The 23,994-nt window shown below is 36.3% G+C and overlaps 3 protein-coding genes across 4 annotated transcripts; 2 read left to right on the forward strand and 1 right to left on the reverse strand.

Moving 5' to 3' along the window:
• Positions 1-487: 487 nt before the first annotated feature.
• LOC116196560 (DDB1- and CUL4-associated factor 8-like) lies at positions 488-7,518 on the forward strand. Of its 2 annotated transcripts, none has more exons than XM_031526345.1 (6): positions 488-793; positions 2,419-2,670; positions 3,951-4,094; positions 5,663-6,385; positions 6,676-6,900; positions 7,214-7,518. In XM_031526345.1, exons 1-5 carry the CDS (start codon positions 683-685, stop codon positions 6,886-6,888), a joined length of 1,443 nt encoding a protein of 480 aa, XP_031382205.1. In that variant the 5' UTR covers positions 488-682; the 3' UTR covers positions 6,889-6,900; positions 7,214-7,518. The 2 variants fall into 2 exon arrangements, with proteins under 2 accessions (XP_031382205.1, XP_031382206.1); XM_031526346.1 differs by having other exon boundaries at positions 508-785.
• Positions 7,519-10,934: 3,416 nt separating this feature from the next.
• Positions 10,935-12,991, forward strand: LOC116196229. The gene is made up of 4 exons (XM_031525856.1): positions 10,935-11,204; positions 11,290-11,387; positions 11,872-12,117; positions 12,557-12,991. Exons 1-4 carry the CDS (start codon positions 11,087-11,089, stop codon positions 12,725-12,727), a joined length of 633 nt encoding a protein of 210 aa, XP_031381716.1. The 5' UTR covers positions 10,935-11,086; the 3' UTR covers positions 12,728-12,991.
• A 56-nt stretch (positions 12,992-13,047) lies between these two features.
• LOC116196228 (hippocampus abundant transcript-like protein 1) lies at positions 13,048-19,195 on the reverse strand. Its single transcript, XM_031525855.1, has 14 exons — positions 18,873-19,195; positions 16,462-16,573; positions 16,237-16,349; positions 15,516-15,641; positions 15,162-15,379; positions 15,009-15,084; positions 14,783-14,869; positions 14,580-14,660; positions 14,405-14,437; positions 14,170-14,223; positions 14,037-14,078; positions 13,871-13,949; positions 13,663-13,733; positions 13,048-13,459 (listed from the first exon to the last, which is right to left on the reverse strand). The coding sequence occupies exons 1-14, from the start codon at positions 19,035-19,037 to the stop codon at positions 13,367-13,369; spliced, it is 1,350 nt and encodes a 449-aa protein (XP_031381715.1). The 5' UTR covers positions 19,038-19,195; the 3' UTR covers positions 13,048-13,366.
• Positions 19,196-23,994: the final 4,799 nt, after the last annotated feature.

Below are 23,994 nucleotides of genomic sequence, written 5' to 3' on the forward strand. Positions count from 1 at the left end.
TCTATAAAATTTTAAGTTAAGTATTTGTTGGTATTTTATTCTCACTCACATTTTATATTTTGTGAATCTAAAACTTTTTTACATCAAATGGGTCAATGACTTCGCTGTAAGATTTACTGAGTTGAAACTTTATAAGACTAATAATGATTTATAAAATTAATTAACATATAATAAAATTATGAGTTATTTATTTACTAGACGATTATAATCATTCTCTGATATTTGTTTGAATATATTTTCTTTAATTATAATAATTATTTTTATTATTTATTTTCTATATAGCATACTTACTTATTAATAAATCTACTATTCTATCCATGTTAATTATGGTGGAGACAAGTTCGTGTATATAAATAGATATACAAAAACCTTGATGGACAAAGTTGCAATAAACGAAAAGTTCAGTGACCAAAATGAACTGGGATTATTTTAGAAGATTGACTAGCGCGTCGGTGTCACCTCCCATGGAATAGGCCCAGTCTGCACCCATACATATAATAAAGAAACCCGCCATGATCATGGTCATCGCCATCGCCAGGGACGTGTGTGGAGAGAGGCAGAAGCTGATAGACACAGACCTCTCAACTCGACGAACAGCTCTGCCTCTGACACATTAAGCGGCCGCCGCTAACACATTCGTCCAACTTAGCTCGCCGTGCCGGTTTGATTGGCCACCGGAGACATGCGCAGGAGCCGGGCTGGAAGCTTGGGCTCCGCAATCGTGGATGTCTCTCGGCGGGAGGTCGGGGAGCTCCGGCCAAGGAGCTTCGCTCTCCGCCTCGCAGGTTCCGAGGTCTTCGCCATTCACTCTATCCGAATTTTGGCTCTTTTGGGTTGATGATCAATTCTTTCTTTCTTACCATTGGCTTCGGTTTCTGTCCCGGTGTAGTGCAAAAAATGCTGAGCTTTTTTTTTCTTTTTTTGGTTGATCGTGCCGTTTATACTAGGTTGGTGAATTTGCGCATTGAGAATTTCCTTAGAACGTAATTCAGATTGATTTGTTCTTCAGATACTGTCGAGTTATTCGAAAGATTGGAGCTTTTCATTAGAGATTCTGATTGCAGGTTTAGTTTTTGCAATCTGAAGCTTATTAGCGGGGTAGTAATAATAAGGAATGGAGATTTCATTGCCATTAATTTGCGGTACTTGCTGCAACAATGGATGCTCTAAACTTTGTTGGAAGATCATAGCTTTTTGGGTTGTGGGGTTGGAGGATGAAGATTTTATCGAAGATTCTACTCTTAGGTTGGTTTCCTTTTGAGAAGCTTATTTGGTCGAATATGCTGATTTTCCGGGGTTGCAATTGCTATTCATCGTTAGGATGTTGCAGTCACGAGTGGTATAGATGTCTTGGGAGGTCTCGCTTGTGCAATATGCGGATGGAGATTCTTTTTCACACGAAACGGGTGTATTCAGTCAGTTATATCGATGGATGAGTATTCACTGCTTGCAGCTGCTGATATTATCTGTATGATTTGATATCAAAGTTTTGTTGACTAGTCCTTACAAAACAATTAAAATTTAAAGAAACAGACAAGGTTTTCTTTGCTGATGAAAAGTCAAAGTTTGTCTGATAAGTTACTGTGCACGCACTCTTCTCTGAATCAGGGAGATTTCAGAAGAACTCATCTTAATTTTTCTGTTACCTAAGTTATTTTTTATCTGTATCTGGGAAATATTCATTATGTTATTTTGATTCCTCTAGTCTATCTGTAAATCTTTGTGTAAATCACATCTCAGTATTGCTCCGAATTCTAAAGACAAATTAGAGCCATGGCTCTTTTCTAAATTGTTAACAAACTCATTTTGAACATTTACTGCATGAATGAGCAACTTAATGTGATAACTTATGCATGGTCCATGGGTATGGGGAGCAAAATTCATTGTAGAGAGATGGATTGACTAATGTATCGGATAATACTTCTTACCCCTTAATTTTGTTCAGCACTGCTTATATGTACACAAGATGCATGTGCTCTACTTCTAGTTGATGGCGGTACCTATTTGCATAAGTGGTCTATAGACAACAAAGGAAGCTGTTAATCGAGACACACACACACACACACACACACACACACACACACATATATGTTCTTTTTACTGCTAAGGTTTTAGAATAAATGTTGCTAGTTTATGAACTTTAGGTACTAACGTTTGCCTTGTCTTTAGCTAGTGCCTAGACCTCTTTCAAATTCTCACTGGTTCCAGTTGATGACATGTATGATAAAGTTTGGGGGGGGGGGAGGGTTTGTGGTGTGTAGTACATGAAAGTTGATGAGCTAATTTATTTTTCTTCTTGATGCTGAGCATGATTTTCTAGCTTTCATAATTGGTTTTCTATTATTTTCTATTTTGAGATTTTTTTTCCTCGATACATTAGTTGGTCTGTTGACCTGACAACTTTCCTTTCATTTTCAGGATCTTGTTTTACGATTTCAGATCTCCACAAGGCTCCAACAGCATTTGGGCTGTGTGAATACTGTTAACTTTAATTCTGATGGGGACATCCTGTTGTCTGGCTCTGATGATAGACATGCCACGCTCTGGGATTGGCAAGCTGGGAAAGTCAACTTCTCCTTCCATACGGGACATCTCAATAATGTTTTTCAAGCGAAATTCATGCCATACACAAATGACCGTACAATTGTTACTTCTGCTGCTGATGGGCAGGTATGATCCATATAACACGGAATGCTCATGCAAGTAGGCATGGACAAGAAAATTCTATTCTAGACTAATCTAAAAATATTCCTAGATTGGTATAAAGAATGCAATTGGTTTCTATGGATTCTCATGGCCCTTGATGAGCAACAACTGTGATTCATGTTATCTAAATGAGATAAACAACAATCAACTCTAATGATTGATCCAGTCACTCCCTGTCCAGACCAGGTTTAGAGAAGAATCTTCCCATGAGAACCTCAATGTAAACCAATAATGAGTAGACGACTCTTTTTTCGGTTTTCTTTCTCATTGATAGATATAAGGTTATGCATGTTTCTGCGGTTGTACTTGCCTTTGGAGTTACAGTTGTTATCCTCTGACTTACCTTGCTGCTCTCTACGTGTTGGTTACCAAGTAAAATAAATTTTAAGAGGTCTTGTATTTCTTTCTTTGTAAACATTTTTCTTCTAAATAATTAAATAATTGGAGGCTCCCTTGCTGGCGTTGTCCATAATCCTTATGTTTAATTGGTTTGGAAAACCTAAATATGGCATGGCTCCCTAATTGTCTCTGTTAATTTTGTGTGGTCTCTTATCAATTTGGTGTTATTTTAATGGGGTCAAGAAACATTTTATATCTGCATGGACCAGTCCCTGAGTGTCAGCAAGGAAGAAAAAGTATCAAAACAATCCCAAGGGACAACTGTGTGAGACATATATTCATGAGCTGATTTTACTTTAGCTTTAACTGGCGGTATGTATATTTTTTTGACATGGGGAACCACCTTTTAGGACACTTAGGCTTTAACCTGCGTATACCCCCAGATGCATGCATACCAACTTCCACTTGCATCAAGAATATGTGGCTAGGTTCACTGGCGTGGCCTGAATTGGTTTCTGTTTTCAGCACTCTCTGCTGTGGTTTTGTTACACTTAGGGTACACACTGCCATCACTTTATTAAATCCCTTGGATTGGGTGTGATTTTTCTTTTTCTCCCTTTTCCATCATATTCTACAAATTGATGCAATGCTGGTGGGAAAGTGTAAGGAGCAAGATGACGAAGGTTTAGTTATTGGCCAACAATATCTTTGTCGTATAAATTATTCATATCCGCTAAGTATACATATTGGGCCTCTCCTTAATGTTATAATGAAGATACATCTATGTCGTTCAAAAGAAAGTTCGGTTGTTCATATAAATAGAAATAATGTACGTTTTGCTCAACTAAATGCCCGTTGTATGTGTTGCATATCAAACTAAGTTTCATCACCTTTGATTATTTTAGGTCAGACATGCTCTAATTACGGAAGGAGGAGCGGTTCAGACAACATTGCTAGCAAGACATTGTGGACGTGTCCATAAGTTGGCTATTGAGCCTGGAAGCCCTCATATATTCTATACTTGCGGTGAAGATGGTTTGGTTCAGCACGTAAGTTACTTAATACTATTGAATGTAAAATTTCTTCGACATGCCAAAACATTTTTCTGCAGCCAAATGGTAAAAATACTCGAGTTGCTAGGACGAAGCACGTGATCTCTTCTTTTGTTTACTACTAGATAAAGAAGTCCATACGTTGTCACAGAATAATTTATAAAGAAAGATTTTATATTTCAAAGTCACGTTTATATCATATAAAATTCAAGATTATTATAACTCCAGCAAGTTTTTTATATTTTCTTATTTGTAATATAAGTTTCTCAACATCTCTTAATAAGTATCCAAATTATATCATCATATCATTTGAGGATACAATCATGTTGAATTAATTAATTGTTTTTCATAGGTAGAAAGTGGAAGCTAAATAGTAAAAGAGCAATAAAGAGCAATAACAAGATACAAACTTAAAGAAAACATGGACTCGTGGAGCATGCATGTTAGTGCTTATCACGCTCGGATGATTCTCGGGATTTGTTGAACAATATATTATAGAGTCTTCGTTTCATGTCAAATCTTAACATTTTCTAAGTGACTTGAATTTAATCTGCTCAAAGTAAATCATTTTCATTTTATAGAGCTGTTTTATTTTTTTAGTTTAGGCAATTTACAATTTCATATTACGCTCTTTTGATAATTATTAGAGTAAGAATCATATAAAAGGAGTTTGATCACTGTAATCTATTACCCACAATTTTGTGTCATGACATTTGAAGCAGAAGAAAGTCTATCCAAAAAATTTAGAAGGCAATTTCGGAATGGTGTAAACTAAATATTATAGGAGCTGTATTGTGAAAAGGAAAAAAAAGTGGAAAAGGTTTACAAATTAAATATCAAAATTTATGGGGTTAAAAATAGTGCAAGAAAAAATTGAAAAGATTTTAAAAAATGGGGAAAAAGTGGGTCTGATTGGGCCACTTGGCACTCAAAAGGAGAGTTGCTATTGTAGCTCTCCTTTAGATTAGAGGATAGATGGATATAGATTATCATCATTATTCTTATATTGATTGACATAATTTTGTTTTATTTTCTTTTCCAGCCAAGTTGGAATCAATCCTCAAGAATGAATCTGTTTCTATTGATCTGAATTTAGTTGTTAATGAATTTTCCTGCTTCGGATATAGTGGAATTAAAAATAAAAAGAACTGAATAAATAGTATATAGTTTCTTTACTTTTTCCCACCTTTCTAATCATTGGATGGAAGCTATAATTTATTAGAAAGGTTGGGTATTCTATGTTGTATAATTCCTCTTTCAATTGAACCCAGTTTTAATCATATGCATTGATTTAGATGCAATTTCAATTCCAATGCAATTCCTGTATTTTGAGAATCAATTTTAAGTCATTGATTCTAAGGACCTAATAGTAGCTGATATGTCTGGTATTCAAATAGCAATTCATGGTTCCCTCCTTTTGTATGTCTTGCAGGGTTTGTAGGTTAGCCACTAGTATCTTTCTCACTCCACTTGCAGTTGATTGTAATTTATCTTTGCACTGCTTCTCATGTGAGAATATAATTTTCCTGTTAGACACCATTTTAACAAAGCCGCTGCGATTTCAGTTAGATCTCAGAATCAAAGGTGCTAGAGGGCTCTTCACTTGTAGACGTGGGGGTGGGACGAGGGAAGGGCTCATTATTCACTTAAATGCAGTTGCAATTGATCCCAGGAACCCAAATCTCTTTGCAGTTGCTGGGTCAGATGAGTATGCTCGACTATATGACGTGCGCAAATATAAATGGGATGGGTCATCTGATCTTAGTCAACCCATTGACCACTTCTGCCCCCCACATTTGATTAATTCTGCACAGATCGGAATTACAGGCTTAGCCTTCTCAAATCGGAGTGAACTTCTAGTCTCTTATTATAACGAATGCATCTATCTCTTTGACCGTAATATGGGTCTGGGCTCAGATCTTCTTTCAGACAATTCCAAATCTGATGCAAGTGAAAAGAGTAAATCTCCAGGGGCAATGGATTCTGATGGAACTGATGATATCCCCCAAGTATACATGGGCCACAGCAACTATGAGACGGTGAAGGGTGTAGGCTTCTTTGGGCCAAAATGCGAGTATGTGGTGAGCGGGTCCGACTGCGGTCGAGCATTCATTTGGAACAGGGGTGGGAAGCTTGTTCGAGTTATGGAAGCCGACATGCATGTAGTTAACTGCATCGAGCCTCATCCTCATACAGCTGTTCTTGCTAGTAGTGGAATAGAACATGATATCAAAGTGTGGACTCCGGATGCCTCTGAGAGGGCTAGTTTACCACCTGACATTACAGAGGTAATGCTTCATGGTGTTCTCACACCATAAACTGATTATGACTGTACTGGAGGCCCCTATTTAAATTTAAAAGCCATATATTCCTATATCAAGAAATAGAACCGAAGTGTCATGCGCTCCTCAAGTAATTAAGGGGCATGCACTAGGTTCTTGTCAATCTGATTCCATTCTACAAAATTGGCCGTTTCTTTAGATTATGTCCTTTTGCTTTTGTTGCAAAGGTTTTAGCTTTGGACCATGTGAAAGTGTAGGGAACTAATTATTTTTCTTCGTTATCTGCTTGTGGGTAGATCCAACCTGTTGACATGTGGTTTGGCTTAAGCTACGAGGATGATGAGGAGGAGGACTATTCCGGTGAGGAGTCTATTGGCGATGATGACGATGAGGAGGAAGAAGACAATGATGATGATGATGATAGTGGTACTGATTTTTCCTTAGACGACGGGGATGATGACGATGATGCTAATGGTGATGATGATCTCAATCTGGATGAGTTCGATTAGAATGACATTGTGGTAAGTAAATGACCTTATCCTTGATACACACTGATAATATGATCGTTTTGACTTTTGAGTTGGTCAAGTGTCTTTAGCCCGTCCACTTTTTATGTCCCTGTAAGAAACTTTGCCGTAAATGAAAATGAGCTGCACGAACCCTCAAAACTCTGACAATTTCCGAGGGACCACTGCAGCCTCTTTAAACAAATAAATTCGATAAGTTGAGCTTCTCGATAGACTCTTTTTTCCATTTCAGTAGGCAAAATGAGATGACAAGTTCTGCAACTCCATGATGTCTGCACTCTGCGGTATCTGTATTTTATGTTTCCAGGTGAGACTGGCAGCGAAGGATACACTCCAGCAGGAAGAAGAAAAGTTCAGCTGACTTGGCTTCATATTGAATTATCTTGGAGGTCGCATTGTTTTTCTTTCTCCTTCATTGATTCCAAAAGCAGATAGTTCTTGGATGATGTAGACGGAGCTATTGCCGTCCCGTGTCTGAGGACTCGAAAGAACTCATTTCAACGGTGCATTGGTCTAGCCAGGATATTGAAGTGTGCAGATGGAGATTATAAATGTACAGTACATAACGAGGTTTACGGTAGCCAAAGAAAAGGAAAAGAACTTTCACCGAAATATTTTGATCTTGTTTGCATTCTCTGAAGCTGGACCATCATAAGAAGCAGGGCTGTGCAAAAAATCTCGATAACCGAGCCGTCCCGCAAAAACCATTTCGTTCTAAGCCGAAAATACCAAATTAATCGGTTTTGGGAAATATTCAGTTCGGGATTTTAAAACGAAAATTGTTACGGGGACAATTACGGTTTCAAAATTAAAAAATACAGTTAACCGTCCAGTCTCGAATGTATATTTTTATAATATTATTATGTATATTGTATATTTTTATAATATTATTATGTATATTGTATATGAAAAGTGGAAATTTTAATTTAATAGAAGATCCAGAAGTGAGGTAAAGAGAATAAAAATCCTAATTTCAGTTTTAGGTGGACTCTCTTAATTTCCTCTATTTAGATATATGGATTAATATTGTTTAATTGACTTTTTTTAGTGTTGTGGTACACGGACGAATGGAATTATATGAAATCATAATCTTTAGATTCTTTTGAAAAGAATTTTTTCAATCTCGGTTAAGCTTGGTTAACCGAATCGTAAAATTAGTTATTTTTTGGGACGGTTTTATTTCTCTAATTCAGTTACGATTATGGTTTGTAAAATTCTTATCCTGAAAATTCGAAATGGTTTCAGTTCATGCTAGAAACTGTATCAAACCGTTCCATGCCCACTCCAAATCAGAAGCATATTTCATTTTATAGGTCCTTAATATTAGGGAAAATTACAGATTTAGTCATCTACCTTTACTTATTTTTCTATTTTTGTCAATTTTCTGTTTTTTTTTTTGTTCTATACCATTCATTATTTACCTCTTTTCATCATTCCCTTAATTATTTCGTTAAAAATGCTGGGTTGGATCCTTTTGGATGCAACATAAATGATACATCAAGAAATTTTTATTATAAAAAAATCCAAAAACTTTAAGAAATACTAACAAAAAATAGAGAGAATTGAAGAACGAAAAAGAACATGAACAACGTCACAATGTTACTTCTTTTTCTTCCTCCCGAAACCAAGCCAAAGTAACGAACAAATCTAACTTTACTATGTTCGCTTTCGCTCTTCATTGTTTATCGTTTGAGGTCTAATATAAAACGTTTGAAAATTTACAGAACTCATATTGGAAAAAGGCCTAAATTGATAAATAATAAGGGAGAATATATGACATAAGAGCGAACGAGATAAATATGATAAAGATTGAATAAAAGGTGTAGATTCGAATTTGACAATTGGACAAATCTTCTTGGAACTAATTCATCTATGGGATGAATATGCTTTAAAAGCCAATATGCTTCAATGAAACAGTACTAGGCTGTGAAAAGAGAATGCTAAAGCGAAATTGAAGATTTGCATGATTAAATTAGGTTTTTGTTAATTTGATAAGTGTGTGAGTTTATTTTAATTAGACTTTTTTTGGATTTGGGAAATTGATTTGCTTAAACTCGGTGACAAAGAGAAAGAGTTGTTCATAATATTCTTTTTTGTTTGTTCATCGATCTTTGTTCATCTTTTTTTTTTTCTTTTCTAACTTTCATTTTTTATAACCTTTTCTTATATTTTAGATTTAACATAAATTCTTTGCAAAGATGAAATGCCATAAGTTAAGCTGCTAGTTTTTTTGGGATTACGCTTTGTCCATCTACAGAAAAAAAAGAAGAAGAAGCTATATTTGAATCAGTTTCACTCTAACACTACTAATTGCTCGATCTGGTTAAAGTTGAGCAAATCCAAGTATCTGATGTGTCACTAATGGAGAACCCAAAAGCCAATTCAGCAAAGTTAACAGAGAAGTTAATGGGAGGATGATTATAGAAAAGTAATGTAAGATATATGATGGAGAATAGAAAAGAAAATAGGAAAATGACGAAAATAGAAAAGTGAGTAAAAATAAAGGATTAAATGTGTAGTTTTTCCTATATTTAGAACTAGGTGGAAGGCTTAGGCAATGCGTCGTGTACAAAAAATTCTACGCATTAAAAAGTTTATTTAAAATTTCAATTCAAATGTTCAAGGTCAGTAAGATAATATTACAAATAAAATCAAGATTTATTAATTATTATGCAGATAAAATTTTAGCATAAAATATCAAATGTATTTTTCAACAAAAATAAAAGTAGGTAGATTCGGAACTTGACAAGATTACTAATACTAATAATCAATTATAATATATAAAAGCCGGATCGTGTGACGTAAACGCGCTATCTAAGCTTAGTTAGCTAATCCTTAGTGCTCTTTGAATATCCTTGCGATTCCATCAAATGAATTTAACCAGTTTTTTTGGTTGAATCATGTTCAATGAATCGTTTCTAAGTAGTCCACATTATTCGAACATATTAATTGATTATTAAAATTCTTTTTTAAGAAATGAAAAATTAATGTGATAATTATAAAGAGTTGAGATATAATTTTTGTATGCATAATTCAATCGCTTATGTAATAAAAATCCTATAAATAACTATCATTAACAAGTCATATATAATAAAATTAAGTTTATCGACCATAATTTTTCCCTAAAAAAATCCTCCATCCTTCCTGGCCCCTATCCAACCTCTCTCCATGTATCACTTTCAATGGATACATATATGTGAATATGTGCCTATATTTTTTTTTTTGATAAGTAAATATGTGCCTATATATGTTAAATGTTTAACTCTACGAATACTATTATCTTTGTACGTGCTATTAGATGGAATATAATTTACTGTTCTTAAAGTTAAATAATATTTATTAAATAGATTATTTTTTTACTTTACATATATGTTAAATACAATAATTTTTTATAATCTATATATGTTTTAAATAAAAATATTTCTTTTAAATTAAATTTGTCAATTCTAATTACGATGTAAATATATTACTTTGCAATTTTATCCTATTAATATCCCCATGATTTTTTAAAATATATTTTGACTTTATATTCGCACTAAATTTCCCATGCATTCGACGGGATATTACCTTATTTGTCCTAAACTCGGTGATTGTGTACAGTAAGCAGGCAATTTGGAAAACTAAAGGCCGTACTAAATGGTTGAAAAACGAAATGTAGGATCAAATGGTAGAGTTTTGGCTTTATATAATAGTGTATAAATATTTTCATTTTGTATCATAACTTAATATTTTGTAGATAATCTGAGTGTTAGAATACCGAAGATTCGTAAGTTAGATTCGTGAGTGTTAGTCCCTTTATCATTTGGACATGTCATGGTCGATTTCATGTTCTTGACATCGTTCTCCTACCCTTGCAATTTCTCTAGGCCTTCATGCAACGATGAAGCCATCCATATGTAGAATTTTTTTTTTTTGATTTTTCAGATTTAGATTTTCCGAAATTGACAAAAGAAAATAATCTCGTATTATTACGTCATCAAAATTGGACCGTCCCAATATCTCAGACACACGTATAATCGCCGCCATACAGTTCACGAAACAATAAACGGACGATCCTCGGCCCCCTCCTCTCTCTCTCTCTCTCTCTCTCCACCCCCACAAAAAATCTCCTCCGTGCCGGAACCGGAGAACGTTTCCGCCGGAATATTGTTCTCTCACCCCCGCCCGCGACTCCGATCTCATGGAATCCCTGACTAGAGCATCGATCGTGCCTTCTTCTCCGGCCTCTCCCCTCTCCGTCTTATCTCCCAAGCGGAGTCTCTCCCCGAGGCGCCTTCGCCTCCCTCTCGCCTCTAGAGGTACCTCTTCCTTCCACCTTTCCTGTCTGGTCGTCGATAGGATATGTAGCTGAGCCTGATTTTCGCGTTTTTGTGTTGTGAGCAGGTAACGACAACGGAGCGGAAGCGAATTCCGATTCCGATGATCGCAGGATTGCTCCGATTGCGAATGATAGCTGCTTCGCCCTTTCGCCTCTGTCTAAGGTCGTCTCTTCACTTCCCTGAAAATTCGATTGGAACTATCCTTCGGTATCGTTTTGGATACATAAAGTTGAGGCTTTGTCAAAAAAACCAGCAGGCTGAAGCTCAGACTATAGTACTTTGAGCTGTTCAAGTACTTTGAGATTGCTTCTTGTGGTTCTGGATTTGGTCTGATTTACCGGAGACTAGTAACAGTGTTTAACATGTTGAATTCTTCTAATTCAACGGTTTTTTAGGGTTGTTAGGGTGATGTGACAATTCATTCATCTCAGAACTGGTAAAAGGAGGCTGAAATCTTCTCATATTGGGTCTTCCTGAATGTCCATATTCTCGAGCTGGGTCGTAAAACAGCTCCAATGGAGTCATCACTTTCTTAGTCGAACATGCTGAAAGTCCAGGATGTGCCTTAGCTCATTTAGTTGGATTGTAATTATTCTGTTGTTCAGTATGGTATTCTGACTGTTTGTTTAAACTCTGTGCTGTTTAGGATGCAGCAATGGGATTGGTGTTGAATGCTGCAGTTGGGAGAGGTTGGACGACAGGCTCGGGAATGGAAGGTCCGCCAGTCCCTGCAGACACAGGAACGGAGAATATATCAACATTCCCATTTTCTCTCTTCACAAAATCTCCCCGGAGAAGAATGCTTGTTGCATTCACCTGTAAGATCTGTCGGCAGCGAACTACAAGGGCTATTAATCCCCATGCTTATTCTGATGGTACTGTCTTTGTTCAGGTAATTGCCTGCGACGTCAATCTGATAAGTCAATTTATTTTCACAAACTGATTTTGTCTTCTTATTGCTGGCTTGCTAGAGAACCTTCATGCAATATATTTGGCTTATATTTGAAGATGAAGGCTAATTTAAATAAAGTTCCAAGAGTTGCAATGTTGGCCCATATGAATTCAAATGATCATTAGAAGTTGACAAACTAAGCATGTGGTGTCATGTGAATGATTGTATACGTTGTTAATTGGGTTTTAAATGATCTCTGTGGTTCTTGGAATGCCGACTTTAGATTGCCGGAAGAGGGGTTCTAATTTGGTTTCTCGTGTAGCATAGTATGGAATTTGGAAGTCCCGGTCCTTAGCATACTAGAGCTGGTTGTTCAAGAGTTGAAATTGAAGAATCGATGATTCTCTGCCTCATATTTTCCTTCTGTTGGTGTTTGTAGTGCTGTGGGTGCAACGCATATCACAAGCTTGTGGATAATCTGAACCTGTTTCAAGAGATGAAATGCTACGTTGGCCCCAGCTTCAACTACAAAGGTTCCAACTTGGATGTTAACTTCAACTTTATGGACAAGCAGAGCAACGACGAAGACGACATATTTCCCATGCAATGAGGTGTAAGTGGTTCGTGCACTGCTCTGGTGCATCTTGTATGATGTAAATGCTTATAGTCGAAAACATTTGTCTAGTGTCCAGAGCTTGTATCATCCTCTTGTTAATAGATATAGATGGAGGAGTACGAGATTCAGAGGTTGAAGTACCGATGCTCTAAATCGCTTGGATCGGATCTGTACGAGATTGATTAAGTTATATCTTGTAATAAGACGGGATCAAGTGGTCAACCTTGTTATATCTCGATTGACAGTCAACCTTAAAAAGAAGAAAGGCATGTTTATATTCCTAATTGATATTTCTGCGATAAGACGTTAAGTAGTCTTATGGAAACCCGAATTTTCAGATTAATCAACTATTGCAGTGTAGAACTACTCGATATCCATGTCAGTGAGAGCACATCAGATCAAGTGGTCCTGCAGGTGCAGGGTCTGGATGCGTTTTTGCTGATAATTACATTGAATTAAGTTGTACTTATGTTCATCGACTAAAGCTTCATAGCTTCTGCTTCCCGAGCTTTCCATCAACACCTGCAGAATATCCTAGGCAAGAAGTCTCCTGTATGTATTGCAGGCTATGGTCCCTTCCCATCCCTGCTGGTCTCGCTTTCTGTGTCATAATGTTGAGACTCATCCCGAGAGCTATGCCTCAGTGCTGCAGGTGTTTTCGGGGTACTCTTTGCTTATGCTGGGAGGTGCAGGCCTTATCATAAGGCTTTGTATGAATCCAAGCATCTGCGCAACAATGTCCAACTGTCAGGTGAGCTTACATTAAAGGGCGATCATGCCTATCCAAGTAAAACAGCAGAATGCTCGAACTTCGATACCGTCGAGGTTTAGCTCAAGTCAGTCGATCATCGCATGATGTGAACTCAAGGATCAAGCTTGAGTTTGGGGATTCAAAAATGAACAAAATTAGCTAAACATGCTGCTCTTACCATCGCAACTCCTATGCACAGAATACTGAAACCGGGGTAATGGAATGGAGCTCTCTCTGATAAGAACAGTGCTGCTCTCAAAAAGAGGAAAAAAAAAATCAATAATTTTACAAAATTAGTAGAAATTTTACCGAAATATATTATTTTCTTAAAGGTTCTTTTTTTTTTTTTGGTGGTTAAAGAAGGATTGATTTGTTGATGGCATTACCTGTCAGGGGACTAAATATCAAAGGGGAAACAATGTTTGCAAAGGAAGCTATCCCCGAAATGCATCCTTGAGCTTTGCCCTGCTTTCAACTCATCAATCAGGTTGAAACAGAGACAGAAGATATTAAGCAGCCCCTAAGATGGCCGTTCGATCCCCATGAACTCACCTGCTCAATTGGTCCAACCTGCTTCGATGCTATGCTTCGTACCTGTGAGGATTTTTATGAATATATTGTCATAAGAATAGGTAATTCGAATCTAGAGACTGGGATTTGGATCGAAGTGGACGACGAGACTCACGCATGGAGACGCAAAGAACACAAAGATGCTGAACCCTGCTGCAGCATAAGGAACCTGCAGTACATCATTCACTTTGCTAACTTTAGTAAGAGTTGCTGGAAGTACTCGAAACGGACATATATACATGTCGGCAGGTGGATTTTATCTTTTTTCCCGAAGTTTTGATTATTCGATTCCGTGTTCTACGATTAACTCTCAACTTGTTGCAAATCAGTTATCAGGAGCAATTACATACCCAAACTGCCCACGCCATGCTATACAGAAGCATCTGCATAAAAATTTCAGAAGACTTCATCAGCATATGATTTGATACATAAATATGTACGCGTGTGTGTATATATATATATATATATATATATGTACAACGTAATCGTTAGTATATGAGCAGAGAGGGAAAGGGAGATTTATACATGGGTGAAGCCCAATAATAGCCCTATCGAGAGCAGCCTTTCCTCTCCTAACAGAGGTACCAACAGGGGCATGACAAGCAGCTGCATTGCTCAAAAACATTGTGTTATTAACATATACACACGTGTGTGTGTGTGTAAGTAAATGATTATGGACTGTTGCGAACTCCGCCGCGCAGACAATTTTGGTGATTATGTGTAAGAACCTGTGAAAAAGTGCCTGCAATCCCAACGATGAGCATGAGATCCGCAAACTGAGTTTTGTTGAAGTGGAAACGCGCCTTCAGGAAATACTGCAATGTAGATGTAAGTAATCAAGAGTTATAGCTGGACTGAATCTGGATTCAAGATTGTTGAGAGCTGTGCAGGATTTGAAACATTTTATGCGAATGCATCGAGATACTCATGAGATCGACATTAATATCTACATACCAGCAACGAAGCTTGGGTCGCTCCTTCTGCGAGACTGTTGAAGAATGCGACCACTGCTGCCTGTGAGAATGTCAAGCTGCAAAAGAGAGGTGTTACATCTACCGTTGAAGAATGCGTTCGACTTTTTTGGGCTCGGATGTGCTTCCAGTTTACCTGGTCCTCATCAAGGAAATGGCATCCTTTACAGAGGGTATCCTCTTGAAAACGTGCGCCTGTTTCACGGGTTCGGTATTGTCCCCATCGATGTCATCGTTCTGGTTTCCCTTTAACAATGGCTGCACAGAGGCATTGTTTGCTTCCGGATCGGGAATACTTTCCGGCAGGAAGATTCTCATGTATACCACTGCCACCATCGATACCCCAGCACCGATCTAAACAGTGCCACATTACATATATATCACGTTAACTTCTTGACTGGGATAGCTAGGTAGATAGCACTTGGACAATGACATAAATGAAACAATGAGTAACTTTGTGATCGAATATGGGGGAAGAGAGTATTTGGACCTGAAATATTAAGGCAATGCTGGGGATGAAACGAGCAGCTAAAGTGCTGCAGACGACAGCGGCTGAAATCAAGCCCGAAAGTACTCCAAATGCTGATGCCCGCTGTGTAATTGGTACATTATCCGCCTATTCATAAGAAGCATCATATGTTGATTACAACCGGCCTTAAATCATGAACAGTAAAAGAGTTCAGATGCGTTCCTAGCTTCATTATTATGAACAACGTGCACTCTTTAGAGTCCCGGGAGCTTTGGCGAACACACACAACAGCTACCCTCACATGGAGCGACCGGCCACTCCCAAAGACCAGGGTTGGCTTACCAAGGCTCCCCAAGTTGAGCATGACCGGCCAACAACTATAACTGACCATGTATAGAACTCTTGTTTGAGAGAAGCCCGGTGGCCCGGAGGGAAGACTCGAACCCGGACCGACTATGTAGCGGACTGAGTAGTTCAACCAGGCCCAATAGACTGGTGTTTCGTGGCAAATATTCAATTAGTGGGCCGGTTTGTCCATATTGCGCGGCCCATTTAGCCATCATTTTGGGCCAATCAATTAATTACGGCCCACAATTAAAAGTTGAACATATATAACTTTTTCTTGATCATATTTTTTGCGGGTCTAAAATGACAATCTGAATGAATCTATATGTAGTAAAATGGAGGGATATGGGTGTAGATAACTAAATTATTTAACTTTGATAGAGTTAGGTTCACGTACGACGTAGGCAAGGGCAAGGCAAACGACAACACTTTCGCCGACCATAGCCGTCAGGGTTCTCAGAATAAAATACGTGTAGAAGAACTTGGTCTCCCTGCTATATGCCATTATAGCTGCAACCAGATATTAAGAATATAAATTGTCCCAAAAGTAAATTAACAAGAATAAATTCAGAAAAGTAAGAAGCATATACATACATTATATGTATATATAGGCACGGGATACCTAGAGGGATGATGGAGGCAACCATTGGGAGCGTGAGCAAAGCTTTCCTGCCGTACTCATCGGATAGATTCCCAATTAGTGGCGTCAACATGACTGTTCCCAGTCCTATAATCTGCAGTTAATTCAATGGTAAGTAATATCTATACATTAATTTGATGACTTGTTAATTAAGCCGCCAACTACCCGGCCAAAAAAAGAAAAAAGAAAAAAACCCAGTAACTACCATAAAGGAAAAAACTTTAATTAATTTTTCTATTTATTCTAATAGATATTCTCTCTCTTTGGTAAAATTTAATTTTTTGGGGATTAATTGACTTGCATGCCCTTTGCCGGTTATTCTTGCCGGCTATATATAGTGATGATGACCCTTCAACGGATGATTTTTAATGGCAAATTCTATAATTCTTCCTTCTTTTTCTTATTTTACTTGATTAAGACTGACAATAAAAATGCAATAATGGTTTTATTCCATATGCTATACAATCATAAATCAATTATTCTAATTTCAAATAATTTGAGAGCCGGTAAGCCATAAGCAATAGTAATATAAGCGCACTATGTAACATACATATAATACATAATTTAAAACAATTATGTGGATCTTGACATATGTTTCTTATTTTTGCAATAGCCAAAAACCAAATTAAAAAAAAAAAACACGTTATTGACATGCATGTACCGCCAAAATAAGCATTTAAGTGTATACAATTATGTCATATTCGATGCGTAAAAACAAGAAGTTCCATTCTCTTATCGTTTACACTTGAATATCTAATGGGTGAATGGCTATGAAGGAAGCTTCATGGTAGGTTTGAAGAGTAGCTAGGTTGAATGAGGACATATTGGAAAGAGCTTCCAAACATACAATTACATATATATAATATTTTAGCCACACCACACACATGTACATATGTGTACTACGTAAACTATTGGCCCACATTAACTTAATCAGTTCGTGTAACAACTTTAAACGCTAATAAAGCGAAAAAAATTCGACTTCATTCCTGTTCATCACCCAAAAAAAAAAAGGCAAAGAAGTGAACTGTATTGTCAAAAAGTCAAAAAGAAGTCTATTATATTTCTAGCTTTAACTAATATATATATGATATAAATATATATATATATGCACATATATATATATATATTGTCAACTGATTATTTTAACGAGTAATTAATATGTCTATATATGCGTCCATGCTGTAACAAATTAGGAGAGTCAGCTAGACTCACATAATTTTTTTTAAAAGAAAAGAAATGATAATTTTCTTTTTGGTTGAATGAAGTGATAACTTTTAGGATTCCTTATTCTGACGGTTTATCTGATAGACTAGAGAGACTAAGGGATCTCGACCAAAAAATATGCAGTAAAACTTTCCAATGCATTAAAGACTGCTGATCTAATTAGGAAGCAAAGAGCTAGAAAGCATTATATATTATGTTGTACTTTTCATAGGAAATCCTAGACAACGACCCACAGCCTAATTGCCTAAGATCTCCCCCGTTATTAAACAGTAAACATGAAATCAATATTGTGAATTATATCATTCTACCAAAAATTCAATCATTATGAAATGAGGTATTAATATGACTATTAATTCCTGATTTCCGACCATTATCTATCCCTTTGAACCGAACTAGAAAACTATTTTTCCGAATTCATGTTCATAATATGTAATTTACAATAATGCAGAGAAAATACTTATTTAACTTAATCTATTGTAAAAAAATTATTCTTTAATCAATTGTATTTTTTTCCAAAATGAGTTGAGATTGTAACTATTGAACTAATTATTTGAAAAGTGAAATAGTGGTTACGTGGGAGGGATGGCAGTTAATTAACGTGAGATTGTGGGAGAAACGAGTGAGAGACATGTGGAAAGAAAAGGAGAGAGCAGTTTGAATTAGCTGATCGAGTTTACCGATATTTAAATATCCTAACATAAATTAGATGAAGTTTCAGAACTTGAAAAAAGAAAAAGCAAAATGCCCTCACTTTATTATTATATTAAACATAAATTTTATCATCATAACATTATCTCAACAACAAGAATTCATCTCTATCTATGCGAGCTAATTAACAAATAAATAAGTATATCTATATATAGGTAAAACATAAATATATTTCATAAATGGAGAAAAAAAACAAAAATATATCTCTTATATCGAAATCAATGTGAAATTATATTATTTAACCAAAAATATAAATCACTTCGAAAATACAGTATTAATACGAGTATCGATTCCTCATTTCCAAATATTATCTGTAATCTTAATAATGCCACGAAAATACTTGCAAACAGCAGGCATAAACTGCTACTGAAAAGACGTCGACCGACCAATTATATGTATGTAAATATATTGAATTACGTTTATCGACCGGCTAGGAGAGTAGTAGTGGCTCATGTACGTACCGCCTGTTGGAAGCCAGAGAGGTAGATGGCGAGGGAGCACTCGTCGGTGCCGGGGCAGAGAGCGGACATGGTGACGTCGGTGACGGCGGGGACGACTATGAAGCCCCCGAACGCCCACATGAACACCGTCGCGAAGAGATGCCCTAACCCTCTTAGCTTCTCCATCGATCTACTATATCCTAGCTAGCTCTGATTCCTCTCTGGGTACCAAAGAGCAGCAGCTGAGCAGATTTTTATTGTAAGTCCAGACTGAGGGAGAGGGAGAGGGAAACGGAGACGAAGAGGGAGAGGGAGAGGGAGAGAGAAGACAAATTAATGGAGGGAGGGGGAACCACTCTTTAATTGAAGAGGTCAATGAGTTAATGCTGTCCCTTTCTATCATTGATGCGTCTTCCTTTTGCCCGCTTGGTTTTTTTTTTTTTTTTTGCTTTTCTGTATCGTAATACATGCATGTCATTTCGCTAAAATTTTATCGGTGAAACCATGACATATCTTCAATCTTAGTTGCAGCTAATCCCTATTCAGACGGTGGTGTGATCTTGTAAACACCATTTTTGCTCAATAACATGCCTTCCGGTCATTCATCCAAAAGAAAAACGAGAGTGCTTCCCTCTTGATCATACTTTATAATGACGTGGTAAGAAAAAAAATCAATAGAATTGCTAAATATTAATGACATTTATCGTAATTGTTCGAGTGATTAACACCGATTCACTCATTTGTTGCAATATGTTGTGTTTTTTCGTATCGCGTGGAGAGACATGATCACTATTAAGACAGCTTTTTTTACTTGATTTCATTATAAGAGAGCATATAAAATAAGAGAGTGTCTAACATGACATCTTGTCACGGTAACATATTTGGCACTTTTCAGTTCAAGTGTTTAACACTTTGACTAGTCATAATTAGTACAAATGTTTATTATTTTTACTAATTTAAGTTCATGTATTTTTATATTTCAGTTCAAGTGTTTGATATTTTATATCATCTATTACAAATAGTAAAAATACTAAATATTTAAATTGAAGCACTAAACAATTGAACTAAATTACAAATATGTCACCTTAAAAAATAAGTAATATACAGTTTCGTTTGATTCAGAAATAATAATTCTATTTCATTACACTCTACTCTATTTTTTCTCAATTCAACAACACAATCGTTTTTTTATTTTTTTTAGCTTTTTCTTTAATTTAATAATAAATTATCTTTAAAACTTTTCTTAATCATTATTATAATTGATTTTTTAATAATAATTTCTTCAACTATTTGGTCTCCGTATGATGAAGTAAAATATAATTATTACTCCATTCTAAAACCAAACATCCACTTACAATTTTTCATAAAATAAAGAGTGAATAGACAATTTGGTCCCTGAGATTGGAGTGTTACATTAATTGGATCCCTGACTTTTTTTCAATCAATTTAGTACTTTAAATTTGAAAGTTACATCAATTGGATCATTGATACATTAATTATGTCCCCAAGTTTGCATAGACACATCAATTTAGTGCTTGAGTTTATGAATTTACATCAATTTGATTCTCTACCACATCAAATAGATCTTTTTTACCGAAAATACATAAAGAGATTATTTTTAATACATCAATTAGGTCCTTCCGTTACGGCGATCTTAAGTGGGGACTATGTTATATCATTTGCGTCCTTCATTTTCTTTTTTCTTTTTTTCGATTTTAATAGGATTTTTTTGAAAAAAAAAACAGTAAGGGAGCTCCGATTGGGGGCTCCCCCGTTTAGCTCCCCTAGGGCGAGGCCGCCGGAAAAGGAGAGGGATTAGAGGGGGAGCTTCGATGGGGATTGCCCACCAGCGACCTCCGCCCTAGGCGAGGTCGACCAGTGGGTCCAAGACCCTCCGGCGATCTTGTCTAAAGGAGCTCGACAAGGGAGCTCCCGATCGAAGCTCCTTACTTTAAAAAAAAAAAAATTCTATCAAAAATGAAAAAAAAGAAAAAAGAAAAAAGAAAATAAATGACCTAAATGACATAACATAGCCCTCACTTAACATTGTCATAATAGAATGACCTAATTGATGTATCAAAAATAATTTCTCTATGTATTTAAAAATGATCTACTTATGTGATATATGACCAAATTGATATAAATTTATAAACTCAAATACTAAATTGATGTGTTTATGCAAATTGAGGGGACCTAATTGGCGTGTCTAGAATCCAATTAGTGTAATTTTTAAATTTAAGAGGCTAAATTGGAAAAAAAGTCAAAGACCCAGTTAATGAAACATCTATCGTCACTCTCTCTCCCCAACTTTGGTGAATTTGTCCCAGTGATCTTTCTATATGTATCAATCAAACTAACAAGGTACATGATGGCATAAGTCAAAAGTTTACTTCTAATTACTTCCAAGGTCTCCTTTTTCTTTTGGAAAAATGATTAATCTATGCTCCTCCGATTTGTGCCGATAGTAGAGGTGTCAATTAATTGCCCATAAAATCACTAATATTTACACAATATGCCATTGTGTCTATTCGCAGGTTACTTTCGGATGATTTTGTCGGAGGAATTAGCAATGCTCTTTTCTTTTTCTTTCCCCTTTTTCCTTTTCCGACAAGGACCTCTTGTGAAGCCAACATCAAAAGCACTCCCAGCACTTCAAGACCACAATGACCACTCCCAATGGTATCAGGAAATTTCTCTAGACGTGACGATATTGTTAAGACTTTTATACCCCACTTTATATTTTCTTAATTTCATTTGTTTTGCTTCCTTTATCTAAGCTTAACCTCGTTATTCACTTAAAAAAAAAATCAAAAAATGCATGAGTCTGACCATTTTTTCGTGAAACTCATGTTACTTACAAAAAATAAAAATAAAAATTTGGAGTCAATCACGGTTAAGAATTTAGAAAAAGAAATCGATTAAAAATCTAGATAATACTCCTTGCAGATAATCCAATTCGGTGTACTTTGTTCTTTGGTCATGCAATAATAATCTCTCAACTTACAATTGTATAATTACTTAAATTATACTGTTGTTGAATTACTCGGAAGTGGCTACACCTCTCATGAGATCTTCATCTATTCCATCTTTCTCCGAAAGGCATTCAAGCTCTTCTCCTTTGTGATATCTCTCAAACCTCCATACCCTGCTTTAGTGTGTGTGTGCTTTTTTTTTTTTTTAGGTTTCAACCCCGTAATTTATTACCAAAAAAGAAAAGAAAAGAAATATTAGAAATGATCTAGCCCAATAGCATTTGTAACTAAGAAGCAAAAACACTTCCAACCTAATACGTCAAAGCACCGGTCATCGTCTGTGACTTGAACTCGTTATAGTAAATTGAATTAGAGTATATAGATGTCAGGGTTGATTAAAACTAGCCTCTCTTTTATGAATATTAAAATTAGCCTCTAGCGGAAAGATTTAACTGTCGCAATGTTTGAATTCAAGGCAGTGAGAGCAAGAACGAGGATCTCTAGACTTCTAGAAACTAACTTTTTTATGTGCTCCTCAAGATATTTCAAGCAGGAAAAGGAATTTAAAGAAAAACTTAAGGGAAAAGAAAAAGAAGAAGAAGAAGAAGAAGAAAACAAGAAAACTTGGTCTCATTATGATCACGACAATTTCATTCATTCATCCATAATGTAACCAAAGAGTCACGTCCACCAAGCAAACCCTTCATACCGATCTAAGGATGTCTCGTACGTACGACCAAGTACCGCATACATTAAACCGAGCAGCGCACTTACGTACATCATTTGCTATGGTAATATAATATTAGTGCTTGGTTATTCGATCGAGTTGAGATCTGAAAAGCAGAAGGCCAGGGGAGGACCATAATTGACACTAAGGACCGACCGATGGCTTAGATATATAAAGAGCGGGGCTTCTTTCGTTTCTTCCTTTTTGCCTTTTTCCACCTTCCGACATTTTCAATAATTCTATACTGCAACCTTTCATTTGTTGATGCGTGGCATGTCCTTTTGCTTTAATTTCTTTGAGATTAAGAAATCTATTAAAGTGTAAGTATCACATAAATCGGACTTGAAATGAATATCGACGAGCAGTATCAGAAACTTGCCTTAAACAATTACCGGTCGACATTACAGCTACAATTAATATTTCAGATTCAAAGCTGGGGCTGGCACAGTGCCCTTTCATTACAACAATCATAAGCAAACTCATATCAAATCCAAAAATTTAAATTGATGAGTATCACAACTCGTATCCGTCATATATCAACACGTGTTTCTGTATGATTTTCTCGATCGATATTTGCACTCTTCACGCCTTTTTTTGCGTGGTTAATGATGTCATTCTCTTTTTGGACCGCGCAATTGCATTGTATCCCCATGCGTAGCTTTTTCTGTTTCCCTTTCATTTTCATCTGGATGATAATGATGTACTGCCATTTTTTTATTGCGCATTATTGACTACATGACGTGGGGGAGGATCGGCATTAAAAATCTTGGTAAGATTTGTTGGTGGGTGACATTTGAAAAGAAGTGGAATCATTCTCCTTTACCTAAATTTCTACCTTTTTCGAGAGAGGAGTATCTAGACGTAGTATCAGTTCAATATGAAACCAAAAGATTATGATCTTATTCTTATCGGTGTAACTCCCCGTCACTTCTTTGTTTCCCTTTTTCCTATTAATTCCATTATCCTCCCGTATAATTGGAAATTTCCAACTTTTTATTTTATTTTATAGTATTCGAACTTCTCCCGGATAATCTTCATAGCCCATGTGAATATATTAGCCCATGGAATAAGTCAGTGTAGCCACACAGGTTGTTAAGGTGACTCAATAGGGAGTTCATTACAACATTTTTATTTTTTTATAGGGAATCCATTTCAACATTTTTATTTTCTCTTTCTTTCTCTTTGGATCATAATTATGATTGATATAAAATGCGCCATTAATAAGTTGGACCAATAAAAAGAGAACATTGAGGTCCATTCACACAGGCCCCACGGCCCATGTTGTATGATTGCATAGATGAATAAATTGGGCCACTACACTACTAACTCATTTGAAGAATCCAGTGAGATAGGGCCAACGCTCATGGGCTCTATTAATTGGGCTCTAACAATTCCATAGGGAAGGTGACATTGTTATTTAAGCGATGAGTGTGCTGACACTTGA

This window comes from Punica granatum, chromosome 2, assembly GCF_007655135.1.
Source record: "Punica granatum isolate Tunisia-2019 chromosome 2, ASM765513v2, whole genome shotgun sequence".
In the NCBI taxonomy this organism is placed as follows: domain Eukaryota; kingdom Viridiplantae; phylum Streptophyta; class Magnoliopsida; order Myrtales; family Lythraceae; genus Punica; species Punica granatum.